This window comes from Pelmatolapia mariae, linkage group LG15 (genome assembly GCF_036321145.2).
Source record: "Pelmatolapia mariae isolate MD_Pm_ZW linkage group LG15, Pm_UMD_F_2, whole genome shotgun sequence".
Lineage (NCBI taxonomy): Eukaryota > Metazoa > Chordata > Actinopteri > Cichliformes > Cichlidae > Pelmatolapia > Pelmatolapia mariae.
Genome location: NC_086240.1, coordinates 6,343,603 through 6,365,274, shown reverse-complemented (window position 1 = coordinate 6,365,274; position 21,672 = coordinate 6,343,603). Strand labels below are relative to the sequence as shown.

Here is a 21,672-nt window from a genome sequence, read left to right as displayed (position 1 = left end):
TTACTGGGAAGATGTATGGAGGCGCCTCGAAAAACACCCATGAGCTTATTTGTACAGGAAGCTGTCAGTACCCTGTTGGAGCAGCTGGGTGCGCTGTCACATCTGAAACTTTGCCCTGCGGGGTTTGGGCCAATCCCGGAGCTGGTCTGTGAGTGTAATCCAGCCCCTGTCCTGCGCTGCCTCTCAGAAAACACACCGACAAGTTGTAGAGAAAGACGATAGCAAGGAGCCGAGAGGACGAGAAGGAGGAGAAGCAGGAGGAGGAGAGTAAAATGTGAGAATGAGTCGGCAACATCCGCACACAGATGGAAGGAATACACGGATAAAGTGATTATCTATCGATTAGCGATCGGATGTCATAGCCGTGTGTAAAATAGAAGAAAGACGAAAAGCGGGAGAAACATGAGCCGACAGCAGATGGAGTCACAGGGAGTGGTTTTAACGGGTTACCACAGCAACGCGGAACTGTTGCAGCAAACTGGACCGTGTGAGTCCAGCTGTCCACCGGTACCGGACGCCGAGCACGCCGTACACAGGTGGGAGTGTGTGCAGCTGTAATGCCGTCCTTATAGACCATTAAAAGAAGTGTGTGTGAGAGAGAGAGCAAAGGTCACGGTGATAATGCTATTTTTCCTCATTTTCTTTTTTGAACTTCAGTTGTGGACGGAGTGTTAACTGCGTTAACTTGAACCCAGCAGTGGCCTGGTATACTGCGCTTGCAGGCAGTTCACATTTTTTATTGCTCCCACTGGCGTAACTCCGCCCTTGGCCTTTGGTTATGCTTTTTCCTAATCAGCTAACATCAGATAACAAGTTTCACCTTGGTTTTGTTCCACTGGCCAAGATTTCACACCTAATCCACAGCTCTTAGCACTGTAGCTTTACGAAAAGTCTTCCCCTACGAAGTGCTAGTTTTATAAGCAGTGACCAGACTCAAATGCAGAAGTATTAAATTAGCTCGTAGTTCATATATCCTATTTCCCCTAGTCAGTGTGCTTGGTGACACACTTCTGGGCTGTGGTAAATCCTGTTCACTAATTTCCATCAGCTTAAACAGGAAAAAATCATGTTATATTACACAGATTGTTCTATTATGAAAATAACAGCTGTAAGCATGTCTTAAAACAGATAATCTATATGGAACAGTCAGCTTTCTGTGATTCAAAACAGAAACAGAAAATCCCTGACACTTAAAATATAGAAGCTGAGTGTAGAGTTATTCTATACTTGGCCTGAGTTGCTGCACTTTAAAGCTTTTGGTTTTTAGTTTAAAACCTCCAGGATAATTCGGAAGTGTCTGAAGACATAATTTAACTGTAACAAAGTATACAGAAACCAATTTTAACTGCTTTCTTATTCACATGGGAGCAACCATACATGTTTGACTTGGCAGATTTTTCTTTTTTTTTTTATATGCCGGATGCCCTTCCTGAGGCAGCCCCAAAAGAAACACGTGTCCTCTCAGGATCAAACCAATGACCTCTCTCTTGTTAGGCAAAAAAACACTATGGAGCCATGCAACAGTGGGAATATTAGGCCAGAATGATAATTGTCTGTGATGTCATGTGGTTAGTAAAATGTATGACTGATAAATTACATGTTGGGCTGCCACAAACCTCCAGGGCAGTAGTCACTGTTTCCTACACAGATTTTTCAAATCTAAAACTCAATGTGATCAGTCTCCACCTGAAAAACAACATCTGATTTGGTGTTTTGATGTCCTCTTCATGCAGCAGAATGTAGTCATGCCTTGTCTGGACTTCATAGCTTAAGTTTCTGGCTTATTGTTTTATTTAATGGTTTGACAACCTTCTTGTCCGCTTGTACAATGAGGAAGAGACTCAGTAATTCAAGAGGTGCTGTCGCTGGGGCAGCGATGAATGAGAACTAAGGTGTTACGGAAACAACTGTATAGCTACTCTTTTATTTATAACGGATCTTGCTGATTCATACAGGCTGAGCTGGATGTGAAGTCTGCTCATTTACATCAGCAAACACCTGCCGTCACCAACTGTGGGCTGGTAAAAGTAAACAGCCCCAGCTGGGATTCAAGTACGCACACCTGTGCGTAGGTGTGTATCTCTGTGCGTGTTCCAGATGGCTTGTCCAGGTAGCTAGAAGAAAAAAGAAAAAGCAGCATCACATTACAGGCTGCCTTTGTCTCACCTCCCAAGCAGAGTACGTGTATCCTGTCTAGGTTGACGTGCGGAGGCTTAGTTTTGTAGTCATTGTTTCCCCTCATCAGGAAATGCCAGAGAGACATAATGTGTCAAGTCTCGCATTTGATGTCTTTATTTGTTACATTCAGGCCCTCTAAGCAAGGAAACTTTACGCTATTATATCACATTTTCCATTGCCATATATAAACTATGGACTGTATATAAAAGAGGGTTGTAACCAAAATGAAGTCATTATTATTTTTGGACTACTCTTGAAGCAATGGCCTTAGCATAGTGGCTAATGCATCATTCTTTTTTCTTTTCTTTGTTTTTCTTTTTATAAACCATACATGAATGAGAGACTGGATGTTAATTTAGCAGCTAACACTAGCTAGCATGATTAGCTAGGTACATCTATAGATGTACCTAGCAATTAGTGCCCAGACAATGAGCACAGTCTTTTTGGACAGGACAGACCCTTCCATCAACAGCACCAGTTCCAGATTCAGTGACTTAAAAAGCTTCAATCCCTTGTACAGTTCTCAGAATCTCAGGAATTATGGGGGTCTGTGGGGACTGACTCGCTCTTGGAGCCTGGCAGCATTTTGAGAAACTGGAATTTTTGGCACTTCACCTTTTGGCTTCGTTTGACTTGGTATAAAACATTACTTCCCAAAGTGTCTCTGTCAGGTGGTTTGCTTTAAAAAAAAAAAAAAAAAAAGTAAAGTAAAAAAGTAGTTTAGCGTGACAAAACAGACAGTTTAGCTCTACAACAGAGCACTACAACAGGAAGTGAAATAAATGAAAGGTTGCAAGGCATCGGGCCAAAATGAATTACAACAACACAGAGGGTGCAAACACACACAGCTGTGTTCTGTATAACACATATCGGTCAGATCAAATCTGGCGCCTGTAAGGATAAGCAACATTACAAACAGAAGAGCTGAGGATTAAGGAGATGCAGCTAAAACTGAATACTACAGAAAAACACATGGCAAAGGAGTTGGTAATCAGGAATACTATAACAGACATGGATAGGTCATATATTGTCGATTCATTAGAGCTATAAGAAGATGATTTGTTCAACCAGTGGGTCATTGCTGACACCAGCAACTGTGTAAGACGGGGAAACAGAGCTAGGCTCTGTCTTCAGAAAGAGCAGCTGGCATCTGTTGGTCTAAATGGGAATACCACACCCACGTGCACACACGGACAGACACACAAACACTTGTCATCCTCTTCCCTTTTCCTCAGCTGCCCATTGTTCACTTTGTGTTTTGAAGCCTTAAAAATAAGTTTGATTGTCTTCCCCTTCCAAAGTCAGTTTTGAAACAAGCACTCCTTTAAAATCTTATTTCGTACATTATGGACAATATTTTTTTAGGTTGTTTATAAAGGGATATCTTCACATTCAAAGCAAAACCCACATATAGGTGTTTTTTTATCCTATTAAACAAATAAAATTGAAATATGATTTAATATTTTACAAGCAAGCCAGAGGTTTTAATTTGGGATAAATCTGCCTGTAGCTTCTCTTTACAGCATGTACAGACACGAGCGTGTTGTCTTTTTCATCTCACTCTCAGCAAGAAAGTGATTAAACATTTCCCAATATGTCAAAAGTCAATCCCAATAGCTGCAGGAATGCAGCTATGTGAAAACAAGCCCTGTATCTGACACCAAACATGGGTAAAAATAAAGTGCAAGAGAAAAATGGCTGCTCAAGTCAAAGTACAGCACATACAAGTACATGCTACAGTATTGTTCGGTCAGTGATTTTTGTCCACTTTTAAGTGGTTGCCTGGCAACATGATTGCATATATATCATAATATTAAATTTTTGTAGATATAAGTTAGATTTTATCATCAAATTAATATAATACAATGCTTTTTAAGGTGTTAGAGGCGCTTACATAGTAAAGAAAAAGGGTCATTTTAGCCTATTGGTATGTTGTTGCTATGCAATGTGGTGATGTCCTAATATATGCGATAGATAAGAACCTTCAAGGACTTAAGATGTACCCATGTGCCAAGTTTGGTCACTGAACTCGAGATCGTATAGGAAGGAGTTGGTGGGCAAACATGTAGAGATTTGGTGTTTTATAGTAAGAGTAGAAGATTGTTTTACAAATGCTTTAAAATATTAGCTTCATCTTAATGCTGCAGGCCGAGGCTGTAACTTACTCCATATTTAATATGATCGTATGTCTTTAACATAATAATAGCTATTACTTCTTGAATAAATCAGATGGAATTGTAATAAATTATTAGAAATTGCGAATATAACATCTGCTTTGATTCATTTAAAGCTGCATTTACTCCACCAAATCATGTTTTGTGCCACTGGAGTGATTCATAAAGACACGCTGGTCATGTGGGAAATTCGCTTCCTCAGATCTTGACTCATGTTCACCTCATGTGTGCTGAACTGGCTCTTTGTGTGTGCCACTGTTTTCTTTCATTCCTGTTTGCAGCTCACAGCATGGGATTGATTTTTATAGGCTGTTTTCAGTCCACACGCGCACACACGGCCTCGCGCAATCTGTCTTTGTCGGCAGCTCTAAGCAGCTGATAAAAGGTGTGTGGAAAAAGGTACAGAGAACAATTATACACACCACTGCAGCACTCTATATACTTCAAAGATAATATGTATATGTACTGTACGTGTGCCAAAGTGAGAATGTGTTTGTTTTGCTCGCAAGGGCAGCCTGCTGAGCCTCTCGGACTGTGTGTGTGTGTGCATAAGCAAGCAAAGTGATGTTGTATGCAAAGCTTTAAACAAATTTGTTTGCATTAATTTGGTGTGTGCTTTGCGACCTTGACTTTAACACTGTAGGAAGACACAAACAGGAGGCAGACCTGGACTTTGGGTTTAACCTGATTGTTACATAGTGATCAACAACCTTAGGTTAATTTTTAACAAGGTCATAAATACATTTCCATGAATGACATGATTGTATTGAAATGGAGGAGTGTCCTACCCAATTAGATCGCTGACGATCTGAAGTTCATTTTTGTCAGATTCTGAGTTTGAGTGTCAGATACAATTATTAAATGCCTAAATGATAACCAGCTTGGCATGATACTCACAGTGTCACTTTAACCTTGCCAATGTTCAGCAGACATGACGTTTGCCACATTTCCACAGGAACTGAGAAATCTACCACAGCAACTCTAACTTCTCAATTATCAAAAGTGTTTCAAACAAAACTGGCAGCTCCAGAGGAACCAGTTTATTCTGAAACCCTATGAAACTGGGAAGTCACAGCGTTTAATAAATGCAAAGTACAGCTGGGTTTGATGGAAAATTGACCGGGGATCATAAAACCCCTATAAACAGGTTAGGAATGTGTAGAGTCTGTAGGTAATAAGACTTTTGGTACAGGTAACTCTCTGGTTTCTGTTTGTCGTCCGCTTTTAGTCACAATGCTATCAGACAATCACGTTTCAGACACTGACCGCTGGACAGAAATGAAAATGTTGGCCTGGATATCCACTGACTACACTGGAAGTCAGTTTCCCACAGGTCTCCAGAATTTTAAATCTTACTGCATATAACTCATTCAGTACTTGTTTCTACTTTTTAGTCTTTACAAAAGCAGTCAGCAAACCAACTATTCGATATTATTTTCACTACTAAAATTAGCTAAATGCTAGACACTTTGACGCATAATCATACATTTGGCTTAAACATGTTTTCCATTGTAAATCTAATGTACTGTAAAGAAAAAACAAATGCTGCTTTACGCCTTTTATGAATTTGAACACCGATAAAGTAATGTGCATGTTTTGGTGTGTGTGTTTGTTTGCTCGTCTCTGATTTATGAGTTAGTCAAACTGTTCATGCTGAAGCTCTGAATCAACATATGTAAACGATTAACTCGTGTGGTGAGCTCATAGCTCTGCCTGCTTTCAGGGTAAACGCATCTTCTGAGGTACATCAGAAAACGCTGATGTCTTTCCTCACAAATGAAAGCATCACACTTCCTAGACTTTTAAAGGCAACGTGGACATGAACTGGGAGATGATTATTATTATTTATTTATTTTTTAAATTAAAAACACAGATGAAGTATAAAGAGAAGTCGGTGGTATCGCACAGAACTTCCAGCTAAATCCTTGTGTTTTTATGGCTCTGTTGTACTCGGTGTTGCAGGAAGTCTGCTGTGGTATGTGGCCTTAGCTCAGCACGAACCCTCAGGGTAATACTGGGGTGATAATTCCAAATTAATTAATAAAGAGCATCAGCTCAGTGCCGCTCTGTCTGAAATCCCATTTAGTCTCTGGGAGTAACTGATTTTCACTTCCTCCATTTCATTGGAGATTTGTAGAAAATGGCAGTTTTCAGCTAAAAGTCATTGGTGCTTATCTTTTGCTTTTGAACACCTGTGTATATGAGTGTGTGAATATGTGCAGAGTTCATGTACGTGTGTTGGTACATTTGCACGTGTTTGCATTTTTTTTGTGCGTTCTGCTTATCTTCATTACCTGAAAGTAAATCATTTGTTTGCACAAAGGGCAACTTTACTTTACACGATTTTCTTCTCCCTCCTTTTCTTTGTTGGCTTTAGCATATGTCAAAGTGAAGTTATTGTGATTTTATATCATTCTAATATAAAATAAACTTAAATATTAGTTATATAGGACTTTTTTCTTTTGGTATTTTTGCTGTGTTATACTGTATTGAAATTGACCTAATGTCCCATTTATTAGTGGCTTAATGCTTTATAAACATATTGTATATACCAACTAAACATGTCATCTCTTACAAACACCTAATAAGTCATTGTTTTGTTATTTGAGAGCTTTATAATGATTCTCAAGCATATATTTTAAATATTAGGTCTATATTAGTGCATGACAGCACCCTTTAATAGAAACGGGAATAACTGTGTTTGGACTCAGGAACCATACTTGTAGTTTTTTAATTGAGGGGCCTGTTTGATTGTCGTAGCGTCCGATGTTTTAAACAGCCCTGCTAACGGGTGTACAGCTCTATATTTTTGGGTAAATGAGATGACACTGATAATTTGCAAAAAGATGGATGAATGACAAGATTGTTGAAAGCAGCCTTTCAGCTTGATTGATGTGTGACACCGAAACCACAGACCCTTAAGGAGCTTCACTTGCACTACAAGTGTAGTGGCTCACTCAATATAACTCTTGTTGCCTAAAGGAAAGAGAGACAAATGTTGTCATGCTTAATCAATCTTATAATTGAAGAAAGCTTTGCTGCTGTTGTTGGCACAGTTTAGAACCCATGCAGATGCTCTGGGACATTTCAATAAGCTGATGTAATAGCGTTTTAACCCTTTTTCCCCCTATTCTTCTCCCGAATGTTGTAATTACACAATATATAGTAACAGAGGTGCTACTAATTGTAGTACAGCAGGTGTGAAAACTTTCTGTCTTTATTAGTGGGCACTAGCAGAATAAATAAATTAGAAATGTTGCATTCAACATTAAAAATCAGCAAGAAAAAACATAAAAATGAATAGTTTCTATATTGTTAATGTTCAGTTTTAGTGTGTGCTTTCAAATCCAGCAGAAAAATGCACATGTTACAAGAGGCCTTTTGTCAGTGTGGTGGGAGCTGAAACTCCAAGGAGGGGAAAAAGTGAGTGGCACTTGCTGGGTTTGGGTTTGATTCTACCTTTTACTGGAGGGACACCTGTGCCTGTGATATCTGTGTGTACCAGGAAAAAAAAAGAATAAACAGTAACTCATCTTTCTTGTTCAGATTAACTAATTGTATTAACATAGTACACTGACCTGAACTAGGCCTGTGTTATCATCAATATAAACTCATATTTTTCATGACATTTATTGGTTGCAAGTCCATTTTAGTTGCTAATGTTGTGGTCAAATTTAAAGAAGTTCATAGTAAGCAGTCCTGGAACATCTTAAATCGGTTGCATTTACTGTAGTGAATTACAAAATTGTTAACTGGCCAGCTAGCCAGTATCACAGTTATATTATTTTTCCCCATTTTGATGTCAGTCTACCTCTGATCTGTCTGCACTGATCTATTGTGATGTCATAAGATTATTTGCAACATTTATAAAGCACCAGTCCTCCTCAAGGTGCTTTATATCATAAGGTAAAGACCCCACAAAATTAGAGGGAAAACTGTCACAGTCAGACAGCCCTCTAAGACCGAGCACTTGGTGACAATGGGAAGGGAAAACTCCTTTTTAAGAGGAAGAGACCTCAAGCGGAACCAGGATAAGAGAGAGGCTTGAGGGGTTAGGAGAAACAGAGGACTAAACATATATTATTGGAGCAGGAAGATGTAATGACACGCAGTATTGATATTGAAATACTGTATGTGGAAGGTGAAAAGATATGTTCAGATAAATTGTATACCTAGAGTAATGTACTTGATATATCAGTAGGATATTTCTAGCAAGTATTATCTATTTACACCATCTCAACTAACCTAGGCTAAGCCACACTAATATGCCATGTGATAAATTTTGTTTGCAGTGTTTGTATAGCAAAGGAAAGTCCAAGGTCTGCGAGATGTGCTATTTTTATTCCAAGCAAATGCTGGCATCATTAGCTGACTGATTAGGAAACGACCTTGCTAATAGCTTAACTTAAGTTGGAGCCTTTGACCAGCGTGTCCAAAGTTACTGTATCGCCCTGTTTTCATGTCATTAAAGGTACAGGAAATATCAGTGCATACACACCTGTGTACTTACAGAGCATGTTTCCAACAAGTGCTGGTAGAAGGCATCTGTCACTACTAAGTCCAAAGTACACAGCTACAAGAGAAACCTAGTTGCCCCTTCTTACATCATGACCACTATGATAGCAAGATGATATGTTTTGCTGGCTTGCGATATTATTTGTTTAGTTTATTGGGATCCTCTTTTGCTACTCTGCATCACAGACACTGATATTTCAATGGTACGCAAAAAATAAAAATCTTAATAAATCAGCATTTCAGAATAAGCGAAGCAATGTCTTACGCAGCTAAGTGTATGAACTCCAATGACTCAATTTATAACTTTTGTCCATTATGTACCTGTTTCACGAACCTCTCCCTGCTCTTGTCTGTATGTGTCTCCAGCCGCAAAACAGGCCAGTACACCCTGCAACACAGCCAGAATGGACAACAAGGAGACAGATATGGCACTTCTGCTTCTTCTACCACTGGCAGCACAGAAACCAGCAGCACAGAGCCAATGTCGCTGCCCAGTCAAAATTCTGCAATCCAGCATTCCTCCAGCCCCAAGCTTGGATCCAGCCCCAAGACTGGCTCCAGCCACAGCCCCAGGCACAGCCACAATTCCAGGTCGAGACCATCGCCCGCATGCCAGCGCTACAACTCTCAGGTAGCCAGCAGATTTTGTTCACTTTGTCTGTTGGGGCAAATACTTCATTTCATTCCTACAATATTCTGCTGTATAGGATTTTTTTTTAGTATTTTACAGCTCTCTGGTAGGATGTACAGTCTTTTGACCCTCTCTTAGTTGCGCTGGGAGTGACACAGTATGCAAGCTCTTTGGTTTGCTTTAATTCTTATACACTTTATGAAGTGTGTGTGTGTGTGTGTGTGTGTGTGTGTGTGTGTGGTATGTGTGTTATGTGAGAGCAGACAGTTGGCGCAGCCAGTTGCTGCCACCATCTAGACTTGTTGAGACCAGTTGAGAGACCTGTCTACTTCATTATCTCTGTGGATCATATCTGGAAGATCGTTGAAATGAATTATTAATCGCTGAAACGGGGCAGAGAAGCTGAAACTGCGAGCTTAAAACCTCATTTTTCTGCGCGTCTGCTCATTTTGAAGGACTCTTTGGACGAGCTGCAGATGGACGACTATTGGAAGGAGGTGGAGAATATTTCATTCTCGGGCAGCGCAGGAGAGAGGGGAGAGGGTGAAGTTCAAGAGGAGGAACCGCAGAAAATTCCTGAAGGTGAGATACGCATTAAAGGATGAAGGCAAAATTTAGATCATAGACTTATTTGGACATATGTGTTGGTCCAGACGCAAACAAATTCTAATGTAAAAGTCTGTTTCTATACTGGAAGAGGAATTCCTCACTGAAAGCTCAGTCTTTTCATTCATCTCTTTATGTAACACTTTGTACGTCTCCCTCAGACTCCGATGTTTATACTCATTTTCTGCTCGTTTGCCGTCATTCGCATCTCTGTTTAAACAGTTTGGAAACACGTTAAGTGTCTCGTTTTGAAGTAGTTTCATGTGGGACGTAAGTACCAGCTGTTTATCACACACTGCTGCTGGGCCGGCTCAGACTTGTGGATACTGGCTCTGTGTTGCCTTGCACAGTAGGAATGCACTTCCTATGCATTTCTTCAGTCATATTTAGCCTTTAGTGTGTGAAGACTATTGTTTTCTAGCGTAAACACGCTCTTCCTGGTAGAATATGTAAGCCATTTGTGTATGTGGTCACTCCTTTCCCTTTCCTGCACCTGTAGATTTGTTTAAGTAACGCCGCACCATCTCAGCAACCAAGTAGGGAATTGCCCATCATCTTCCCTTCTCAGTATTGCTCATTCTGTTTGTCTCTTTCAGAGGGTGAACAGGAGGAGGCGTGGCTTGCAGAAGCAGGTCTAGCGCGGCTTGTTGATCATTCAATCACAGCGGATCATGATCAGGTGACAATCATATATCTTTTATTGAATTAATAAGAAGTTAGTCCAGGTACAGTTAATCAGTTCCATATTTTCAGGTCAGATCTTAAATAAGCATTTACTCTTTGTCACGTTTGAAGCCTTCTTATACAAATAAACATGTACGTGAGAGAAAAAAAGATGGACTAATGTAAAACATTGTGTGAAAACAACAAATAGACTTAAGTTTGTGTTTGATCTTAATGTATGTATTGACAGGAAGAAGACAGTGCAGTTTTCCTTTCCACGCTCACCAGGACTCAGGCGGCAGCTGTAGAACGTCGCGTGGCATCAGTGCAGCAGACCTTAAGGCGACGTAACCGGCAACAACTTCCTGATGTTCGAGATATATTCCGACACCCTGATAAGGTTAGCAGATCAACGCTGTGCTTGACACAAACTGCCAGCTCACCAGCCACATTGTAAGGTACACCTTTTTAACTGCTCATTAACGCAGATATCTAATCAGCCAATCACGTGGCAGGGACTCAATGCATTTAGGTATGTAAAAATGCTCAAGGCAACCTGCTGAAGTTCAAACTGAGCGTCACAATGGGGAAGAAAGGTGATTTCAGTGACTGTTAATGCTGCACGATTGTTGGAGCCTGGCGTGCTGGTCTGAGTATTTAAGAAACTGCTGATCTCCTGGGATTTTCCTGGAAAACCTGATGACTGCTTATTGCATGGTAGCACGCAATGTCACAAAGCTCAAATCATCTCTAACTGATTCATTAAACAGAATGAGTTCATTATACCTAAATTGCCTCCACAGTCAACAGATCTCAATGCAACAGAGCACCTTTGGGGGGATGTGATTGAACTGGAGATTCTAGATTCATTATAGATCAACAAATCTGCACCAACCGTGTGACGCTATCATTTCAGTGTGGACAAAATCTCCGAGGAATATTTCCAACACCTTGTTGCATCTGTGCCACAAAATACTTAAAGCATTTTTGAAGGCAAAAGGGGAGGGGGGGGGGTCATACTTGGCTGGTAAATATAATTGACCCAGTTTTTTGCAGTCGGTCAAACCCCATTGAGACTCTAGTGCTTTCTTGCTGTGAGTAGCCATTCTAATGCCTGATCACAAAGTTAGAGCAATGGTTGATTTAGCTTAGCCTGGCAAAAGACAGTAAAGTTATTGCTAGCTTGTACAGAAGAGCAGTAAGTATACTATATATGATTCTTTCTTATTGAATAATTTTGTTTGCATTTATATTATTTATTGGTCAACGACAGTAGAGAATAGAGAGGAAAGCAGGGGGAGGGTGACCAGGGGGAAATGACACACAAGTTTTGGTCCAGGCCAGAAACAAACCCAGCTCCTGGAGCCTTGCTCAACCCAGTGAGCTGTAGTGGTAATATAAAGAGCATCTTAAGAGGAAACATCACAAGCTGGTGTGGCATGTGCACAGCCCAAGACCAGGAAGCTCTGAAGTGAGTAATTGAAACTCCTCAGATCATCACTGGCACCTGAGCATATGGATGAGATGAGGTGTCTGCTTAGAGGCCCAAAACAAAAGACAACTCCCAACCACACCTTGCTGCCATCTGGACAGTGATGATCCACCTTTTGGCTGTACACTTTTTTTACATATGCATAATAAATATAGTGTGGATAACAAGATGTGGTTTTACAGTGGGGTACTTTCTAGGCTACAACTGTATCTTAATTTAGACACTTCAGCTAGTACACTCTCCATGTGGTACACTAAGCACACTGAATTCTTACTAGTGTAATTTGTGAGTTTAACAGGGTAGCACAGTCTTAAATCAAGCTTAAATCATTGCTGGTAACTTATCTTCAGTCCTGCTGGTGGAAAATTGTTTAGTGTTCCTAATCTTTCTGCTAAACAGCCCAAATGACAACTATTGAGGATATTAAGTGTTCGATGCAACGTTCAACATTTGGATTGTTGTACCATACACCGGGGTCGGCGCCAAAGCAGATAAACTGGATAAACAACCAATTTTGACGGGGTGGAAGCCAACTCTTTTTACTGTTATTTAAAACACAGCAACAACAAAAGACAAAAAGAGATTAATGCTGCCAACTTTACAACCTAAACAACAAATTAAATTATAAACAACTGATCAGAACTCAGCATGCATAACGCAAAGTACACTCATAGCGAATTTGTTTTGAAGTTTCAAGTGATGTCATACTTTAGAGTTGTTGATTACCATTTTTGGTTGCAAAGAGACACATACAAGGATCGCAGACTTTTGACTGACTTGCATAGACCTATGCCTCAGTCACGCTGCTATGCATGACTATGTAGATCCTCAAAGCATTGTCAGTGCCCTTTGGAAAAATCATAAGGGAACTGACAATGACATTTGAGGTTTTCCCTTTTAGTTAAAATTAAGCTCGATGTCCATGAAAATAAACATATTCAGTGTTCTGTTATTTCACGTACCACAAAGGAAGTGGTCACAAATTTGTGTTTCACTTCAGTAGAGGTCTCGCAGTATTCACTTGCTAGTTTCCTAAACAAATCCAAAATTTTATGACATCACTGCAAATTCAGTACGGGTTAAAGAGTTGACTGGAGTTATCGTTGATAAATTAAAAAAATAAAATAAAATACAGGAATCGAGATTTATAATCAGAAATAAATTTAACAAATAATACGTTTAAATTTAAATCTGCTTTTAGTCCAAACTGTTTGAACAGTTTGAGCCTCTCATATTTATTTCATGCACAGTCACACACAGACTTTGTCCACTAATTAACAGAAAAGATAATGTGTAACAGGGCTTTCTATGTTAAACTTGTTGACTGCTGTGTTGTTCACATCTGTGTGTGTGTGTTGTGCTGTGTTTAGCAGGATGAGGAGCCTCAAAAATCCGAAGAGGGAAGTGAGAATGGACAGAAAGGTGCCCCTTCAACCGGTATGTGCAGCATACTCATGCAGACATGTGCTTACAATATGAGTCAGTGTCATAAATCATAACTGAGACCCCCCCCCCCCCCCCCCCCCCCCAAAAAAAAAAGAAAAAAATCTGCCTAGCAACACACACACACACACACACACATTTGGGAACTAACACGAGTCACTGTGTGATATGAGTAACATTCAAGAGGAAGTAACAGAGTACAGTTGTGCCTTTTTTTTCTTGTCTTTTTTTGTTTTACAATTCTGCAGGATTTTTTGTAATGTTCACCATAATATATGTGACTGTATAATAAGCATAAGTCTGGCAAAGTTCTCCACAACAGAGAAGATAAAGCTGCAGAGAATAGGTTTTTTATGAGTGCTGCACTGACTAATACGCTGCGCTCTTAAACTCCAATAAAACACATCCAGTTGTCTCTTTGTATACACTTGCACTTAGCTATCATAAACATATCTGTACTACCCTACATGTGTGGTCATAAGTTTTATTTCTTCATTGTGTGTGTCTCTAAACAGAAACAGAGACAGAGCTGAATGTTGACGTGGCGTTTTCAGAGCAGGCGCTCAGTTACAGGGACAACAACCAAAGTTTTAAGGTCACCCGGAGCCTTAACTCTCCTGACGACAAACTACCGGTGAGCTGCATTCCTGAGAATTTACACGGACACAAAGGTCATGTGCATATTCACTTCCTTAATGGTGTTTCTTTATTTTTTTTATTGTCTGAACATGTCTGTGCTTGTGCAATAGACAGCGTTGGCGCTTTAGAGCAAAAAGGGGATGCACTGATCATTTACATTGTCAGGCAAGCATGGCAAAGCTATTCGAATTGCTCTCCTGTTAGTTGTTGCAGGTCAGTAATTACCAGAAAGAGCAGAAGATGGATATGGCAGCACAGAAAAAACTATTTGCACACGGTTGTTTTTTTACCGTGTTGAATTGCAGACCCTTATAATCAGATTTGTTTTTGAGTTACAGTTTGGTTGGAATATGTTTGTTTGATCTATATACAGTGTTGGAAGTTGCTAAGCATTTTTGCCCTATATAAGGTGTTGTTAATTAGCAGAAAGTCTATGGTGTTGGAGCTAAATCTTAGTGACATCTGGTGGCTGGAGCTGGTATAACAGAACAATTCCACTGATCATACAATGTCAGAAAAGGGTTTTTCTGTATCTATCATCATGCAGTTAATTCACTTTTACACTAAACTGAATGTAAATACAATAAGAAGTCGATTTAGCTTATTTTTTCTCCCTAGAACTTTAAGCTTCTCCCAGATAAAACGGGTCAGACGCGAATAGGAGACCTGTCTCCTCTGGATATGAAAAAGGTAAAATGATGTAACACAGTGATCTGTGTATCTATGCCTACAAGACAAGTGTTTGATGAGCTGTCTCCACATCCACTTACTGTTTAGTATCATCATTGTGTTTATCTGTGTCTGTGTGTAATGTTCTGTCAGGTGCATAGACTGGTGCTTGTGGAGATGACTGCTCTGTTTGACACTTCTGGGATAGACCTCAAGCCAGCCAAGGCCCTGAAAGTGAAGACTAAAGGTTAAACACACACACACACACACACACACACACACACACACACACACACACACACACAAGATGGCCCCCACAGCCTAAATAGAAATGTCTCATTATACAAATTACACACTCAGATACAACAGATAAATACATTTACACACATACAAACAGGAAGCTAAGGTATGTGTGCCTGTATGGTGTCTGTGCTTGTGTGCGGTGCAGTGCTTTTGTTTTACTCACAATTTGTTTGTGTTTGCAGAAAGTGGATTGTTTGGGGTTCCTCTTACCACTTTATTGGATCAGGACCAGAGACGGGTTCCTGGAACCAAAGTGCCATTGATACTGCAGAAGGTGAGCGCACTGACATTCACATATTGTAATCGTAGCTTGTGTGTGTATTTAAGCATATTTCCAAATCTCAAAATTTACACTCAACTCATTGGCTTTATGTTTGTTTTAATGGTGTTTTTAAATTACATTTTCTTTCTCTCGTCATAAGATTATCAGTCATATCGAGGAGGAAGGATTACACACAGAGGGCCTTCTTCGGATCCCTGGAGTAGCCACTAGAGTCAAGGTTAGTTCAAGTATTTAGCTGACCACCCCTCCCACAGAGACAATGTAAAATCTCAGGTTCATAATAACGCCAAGCATAATAAAATCAAGCATCAACTTCCAGAGCATATATATTCCTTACTCCGTCTCCAACCACACTGTCCTTCATCTTAAGCAGTGTCCACAATGGGGAAAAAAAAACACTTCACCCATCATTCATCACTTTGAAGCTGACAGCTCAGAACCTGCAGACATTCCAGGCTCTGGTTGCCTAAGAAACCCTGTAATATATTTACTATTAGGTCATATGTCAGTTATTGGTTTCCTGCGTTCCATTGGTAGGTGCTTAAGTCGCTCACCTGGAAGTTGAGAAGTTTACCTTGGGTCACCATCGGTTATTTCACCCATGGTCACTTGAACTGACCAAATGTCCTTCACCGTCGCTTCCAGTGGGAACACAGCTTAAAACTGAGCTTTTCCTTCCCATGACATCACCTCTTTCTCTATTTGAAATGTGAAAGTAATAGTGTTGTTGATTGTACTTGAAGTTGATAAAACCTCTCTGTCTGTCCCAACTCCAGTTGCTGTGCCAGGATCTTGAGTCCTCCTTCTATGATGGGACATTTTCGTGGCAACAGATGAAACAGCATGATGCTGCTAGCCTTTTGAAGCTGTTTATCAGGGAGCTACCCCATCCACTACTGACCGTGGAGTACCTCAATGCATTTATTGCTGTTAACAGTATGTTTCCTGTTTAAGACAAGTGCTTCATACACACATAGTGAGGCAACAAAGTGTCACACTCATGCTGTGTATATTTGTGTGCGTTCACAGATCTCCCCACAAAGAAGCAGCAGCTACAGGCTTTAAACCTGCTCGTCCTTTTGCTACCTGAAGCCAATCGAGACACTTTGAAGGTAGATCCGGCTTTACAGTCATCACATTTTTGTTCCCTATATTATTCCTTTATGACACGTGACTATTTTTGTAGTGAAATAAAAAATTGTGTTTGCAGGCACTGGTGGAGTTTTTCCAGCGTGTCATTAAAAATCAGGCCAAGAATAAAATGACCCTGAACAATGTCTCTGTCGTCATGGCGCCCAACATCTTCATGTTTAAAGGCTTTCGGTCAAAGGTTACAGAACAACAGGAGTTCTCCATGGCAACCAGCACGGCCAACATTGTCCGTCTGCTGATCAGATATCAAAATCTCCTGTGGACTGTAAGAAAAAAAAAAATCTTAGCATTAAAGCTGTGCATGTGTGGCATTTTTGTGTGGTTAAACTTAGTTACTCACTAACCACCATTATCTTTTGGTTTTAATGGAGTATATCTCTGTGATGTGCCTGTCTTATCCAGATCCCCAAGTTCATTATGAATCAGGTCAGGCACCAAAACATGGAAAGTCAGAGGAAGCAAAAAGAGAGAGCCGTACGGAAGCTGCTGAAGAAGATAGCCATTGAAAGACCGTCTGAGAAAACTATCCCTGAGGTAAGAGTTTTAATTTCCTGGCTTCACTAAGATACTTTTTTAAATATCCTATTAGAAATCTATGAATTACAAATATACTGTATTATGTAATACAATAAAATGACAGGACTAGAGTCATTAACCTGGTGCCCATGTACATCTTGTTTATCAGTAGAAGACCACCTGTAAATTACCGGTAAAGGTGTCGGAGCAGACAAAGGGTTTCTTTGCATAAGGACGATGTATGACAGATTTAGAAAAAAGCACACAAGTCAGTCTGCCTATGATGGCTGCAGATTTTACTGTATTTTCAGTCAGTTTGAGAAATGGTGACATCTAGTGTTACTATATAAAAGTACAATGAAGATCATGATGACTGAATTTTTAAATCATTTATACAGGAGCCGTTGTGCAGCTCACACAATCCTCCTGATTAGCTGTCGGCCTCTTTTCCTCACAGGTGTCTGACAAGAGTGATTGGTTAATCATCAATTGAAGGGATTCTAGGCAGTTCTTTCTTTTGTGCAGTCTTGTGTTAAAATGAATCTGTTCCTCTTGACAGATTCTTAGTGGATGAATAACTTTAGTGATGTGAACCTAAACCTTGACTGTAGTTTATTAAACAGAGAAGCCACAATTTTTTTTTAAGTCCACATTCTTGAGCTGTCATTAGTCCAGGTTTTAAGTAAGTACCTGGGATATTTAGAAGAGTGATTTAGATTGCCTTATTTTATTCAACTGTTTACATCTAATGTAATTGACAGTCTGTTTCTCTTCTCTGACTCTGTGTACAAGCAGGAGACCTCACAGGGGATTATCCGAGTCCACGCACCACAGTTCAGTAAAATTTCTATGGCACTTCAACTTACTGAAGACTTGCAGGCTTGTGATGTGTTAACACGCTTCCTGAGCCAAGACAGGTAATGTGTATATTAACAACACTGCAAACAGAGAAGCTCTCACATGCCCGCATGTCCTCTGACTACGTCTCTCATCTCTCTCATCCTTCCAGCTCGTTGGCGGTAAAAACAGATGATTTGTGTCTCTATGAGATCGGCGGTAACATCAGTGAGTTCTGCTCCCATAAAACTACATGTGTAAACTAAAAACATACACTACAATATTAATTTCCTTGCTCATAAACCAGCTTCTATGCCACAAATATCCATTTTAAGTCGTGACAGTACATGCTGTCCATGTGTTTAATGTTTCTCTCCATCTGCCCTTCTTATCGTCGTCTTCAAAGAGGAGAGATGCCTAGATGGGGAAACATATATGAAAGACCTCTACCAGGTGAACCCTACAGCAGAGTGGGTCATCAGAGCTATGCAGCGATGAGTTCATCAGGCCCTGCCTCTAAATTGTCACCACTGTGTCCTGGAGGAAGAGACCCTGCCTTGTTGTCGGTGGTTCTGGATGCACTTGGAGTTTTCATATGTAGCATACATGTAGATACTTTTCATTGATCCTCAAATTTGCCACAAAATGCAAATTTTCCAATGGAAGAACTCATCAAAGCATATTTTATGTTATGTGAACATGCGTATCCTTTTTAGTTTATTGCACAACTTAAATTCCCATACTTTTTTCTCAATGGGGAAAAAAGGAAAATTATTATTGTTATTATTATTAACAGGAGATTATAGAGATTAATAGTTTGGTGCAGAAAAATAATATTGATTAAATCATAAATCAGTCATGAATAAATACTGGTCCATTTTTGTGGGCTAATTATGATTTTTAAAAAAAAAAATCTGTTTATATGTCTATTAAAAGTCCTAAAAATGATGTGTACACCCACATTATTAAATATCATTAAATCTGAGCATTTCACCAGGAAGGATGCTTTGGAGTGAAAGGAGAGCTTTGGGGCTCTGAAGCTGAAAGGTAGGTGTTGTAAAGCAGTAGTTTATTTTTTAGTGTAGAAGAAAACTGATCAAAAACAATGGATGTGTGAGTGTTTTACCCTACTCTACAATGTGAACAAGCACATGTGTACGTTATACACATGCAGTACTGTGTGTGTGAAGTTCACATAAAGTATTGTTTTAAAGGGATGGACTGCTGACTGGATGATACATTTGCACGTGCTGGGCTCCAAACGTCTCTGTTCATTTGTTTTATTCATTTTTGGCTCAGTACCATCCACAGTGTGGACATGAGTTGATATATTCTACTTTGGCAAAACATGCATTTAGACAGGAATAGAAAATCCCCATTTTATGTTTGGTTTTTTTTGGCATCTATTTGTGTTTCTCTCAGTTTTCAACAAAGGTCTTATCAGATTTAGTGCAGTTTCTCACAGTTTCAGCAGCCTCTGGAGGATTGTGTCTGCACGATAGAGCCATTTCTTTTATGTATAGCTAGGGAGTATTCAAAAAAATGATTTTGGGTTTATTTTGAATGATTTTGATTTATTTATTTTTTTGAATATCTTTTTTTTCTGCCTTGTATTGTTGTTTACTGTGATTTTTTTTTTCCAGATAACTGTTTTTGTGTAACTGCCTCTGAAATGACCACTAAAACTGCCTGTAAATAAACATGCAGTTATTAATTACCACATCTGTTGGTGTGAGTGCTTATGTATCCGAATGACTTAAAAGTTCTTGTACACTGGAAAAACTGTCGCAGTCCTGTATCTCTCCAATTTTCAAATGAGAATTTAGTTTCCCACCACTGTTGTACTGACCTACTTAGAGTAACAGTGAGGTTAGAAATAATGAGGTCCAGTAGCTTGGATGTAAAGGGCTTGAGTCAGAGCTCTTGGCAGTTTTTACAGAAAGAGTGAATTAGTGTACAGGTTTTCTGTGAGTCAGATTCAGGGCACCAGATGCAAACAGACCACACTTTGTGGCAGTGACTTAATATAATATCCATAAGAATTTACATGGTGTTTTTGAATTTAAAACTAATTGAATTTAAAACTTTCGAAAGGAGCCAGCTGAGGTGGTTCGGGCATCTGACAAGGATGCCTCCTGGGTGAGGTGTTCTGGGCATGTCCCACCGGGAGGAGGCCCCGGGGCAGACCCAGGACATGCTGGAGAGATTATATCTCTCGGCTGGCCTGGGAACACCTTGGTGTTCCCCTGGATAAGCTGGAGGAGGTAGCTGGGGAGAGGGAGGTCTGGGCTTCTCTGCTTAGCCTGCTGCCCCCGCGACCCGGCTCCGGATAAAGCAGAAGAAGAAGATGACGATAGAAGATGAATTTAAAACTAATCTGAAGCTGCTGGCACCTTTATTATGTACCAGATACACACTACATACATACTACAGATTCCAGGCCTTGTATTCTTCACCTGAGCCTGTAAGCTTCATGAAATCTATTGATCAACCAGAAATTTAAAGGCTACTTTTGACTGCTCCCTTGTCACAAGGGGTCACCACAGCAGGTAGCTCCACATGTTTGATTTGGAAGAGATCCCCCTGATACCCTCCAAAGGGGATTTGTTTCTCCAGCTGGAATTGAACCAAAAACCTTTTGCTTGTAAATGTGCTCGATTCAGTTCAGTTTTATTTATGTAGTCCCAAATCGCAAAAACCGTCACCTCGTGACACTTTATATTTTAAAGTAAAGATCGTAAAATAATGGGGAGAAAATTTCAGCAATCAGACTCTCCTATGAGCAAGCACTTTGGTGACTGTGGGAAGGAAAAACTTCCTTTTACAGGAAGAGACCTCCAGCAGAACCAGGCTCATTTGCGGCGACCAGTTGGTTGTGAGGGGAGGGAGACAGCACAATAGACATTGTGGAAGAGAGGCAGAGAATAATTAATTATCAAATGCAAAGTGGTGTATAAACACACCGTGAGTGGAAAAGGTAAGTGAAGAAGAAACACAGTGCATCATTGGAAGCTCCCAGCCGCCTACCTTTTGCAGCCTAACTAATGGAGGATCACCTGATCCAGCCCTAACTATATGCTTAATCAAAAAGGAAAGTTTTAAGGCTAATCTTAAAACTAGATTCAAGCTTCAAAGTGTTTATTGTCATGTGTCACAAGAGAAAAGGCATTTCTTTGTGCAATGAAATTCTTTCTTTGCTGTCCACCCACAGATGCTGATTAATATATACAATAGAAATAGAACATATATACAAATCTGGGAACACAATATATGAACCGAAACAAATAAACAACATTTTCAGGGATTTCTATAAAACGTTGTATTCACCACAAATAAACCCATCTAAAAAGGAAATTGATCAGTTTTTAGACAACATAACTCTCCCAAAATTATTAGACACTCAAGCAATGGCACTGGATTCGCCACTGACGCCAGGTGAACTCCAGGAAGCCCTGATAAATATGCCCAATAATAAGGCTCCAGGTCCAGACGGCTTTCCTGCAGAATTCTACAAAGAATTCTGGACGATTCTAGCACCAGTTTTTTACAGAACGTTGTTGGAAATCAAAGA

The 21,672-nt window shown here is 39.9% G+C and overlaps 1 protein-coding gene across 2 annotated transcripts; it reads left to right on the top strand.

Moving 5' to 3' along the window:
• The first annotated feature begins 172 nt into the window (after positions 1 to 172).
• On the top strand, positions 173 to 19,801 carry arhgap18 (Rho GTPase activating protein 18). Of its 2 annotated transcripts, none has more exons than XM_063496577.1 (18): positions 173 to 536; positions 9,234 to 9,498; positions 9,954 to 10,080; positions 10,701 to 10,783; positions 11,018 to 11,167; positions 13,633 to 13,696; positions 14,218 to 14,336; positions 14,960 to 15,031; positions 15,164 to 15,257; positions 15,496 to 15,587; positions 15,736 to 15,813; positions 16,373 to 16,532; positions 16,626 to 16,708; positions 16,807 to 17,013; positions 17,151 to 17,282; positions 18,060 to 18,181; positions 18,274 to 18,329; positions 18,508 to 19,801. In XM_063496577.1, the coding sequence occupies exons 1-18, from the start codon at positions 403 to 405 to the stop codon at positions 18,597 to 18,599; spliced, it is 2,130 nt and encodes a 709-aa protein (XP_063352647.1). In that variant the 5' UTR covers positions 173 to 402; the 3' UTR covers positions 18,600 to 19,801. The 2 variants fall into 2 exon arrangements, with proteins under 2 accessions (XP_063352647.1, XP_063352646.1); XM_063496576.1 differs by having other exon boundaries at positions 13,630 to 13,696.
• The last annotated feature ends 1,871 nt before the right edge of the window (positions 19,802 to 21,672 follow it).

What these genes read in the sequence shown, in the direction of transcription:
- arhgap18 (XM_063496576.1), top strand. Translation starts at nt 403, where the DNA reads ATGAGCCGACAGCAGATGGAGTCACAGGGAGTGGTTTTAACGGGTTAC. An exon ending in CTCCTGACGACAAACTACCG is followed by an intron (nt 14,337 to 14,959) that starts GTGAGCTGCATT and finishes TTTTCTCCCTAG; the next exon opens with AACTTTAAGCTTCTCCCAGA. An exon ending in CGCTTCCTGAGCCAAGACAG is followed by an intron (nt 18,182 to 18,273) that starts GTAATGTGTATA and finishes TCATCCTTCCAG; the next exon opens with CTCGTTGGCGGTAAAAACAG.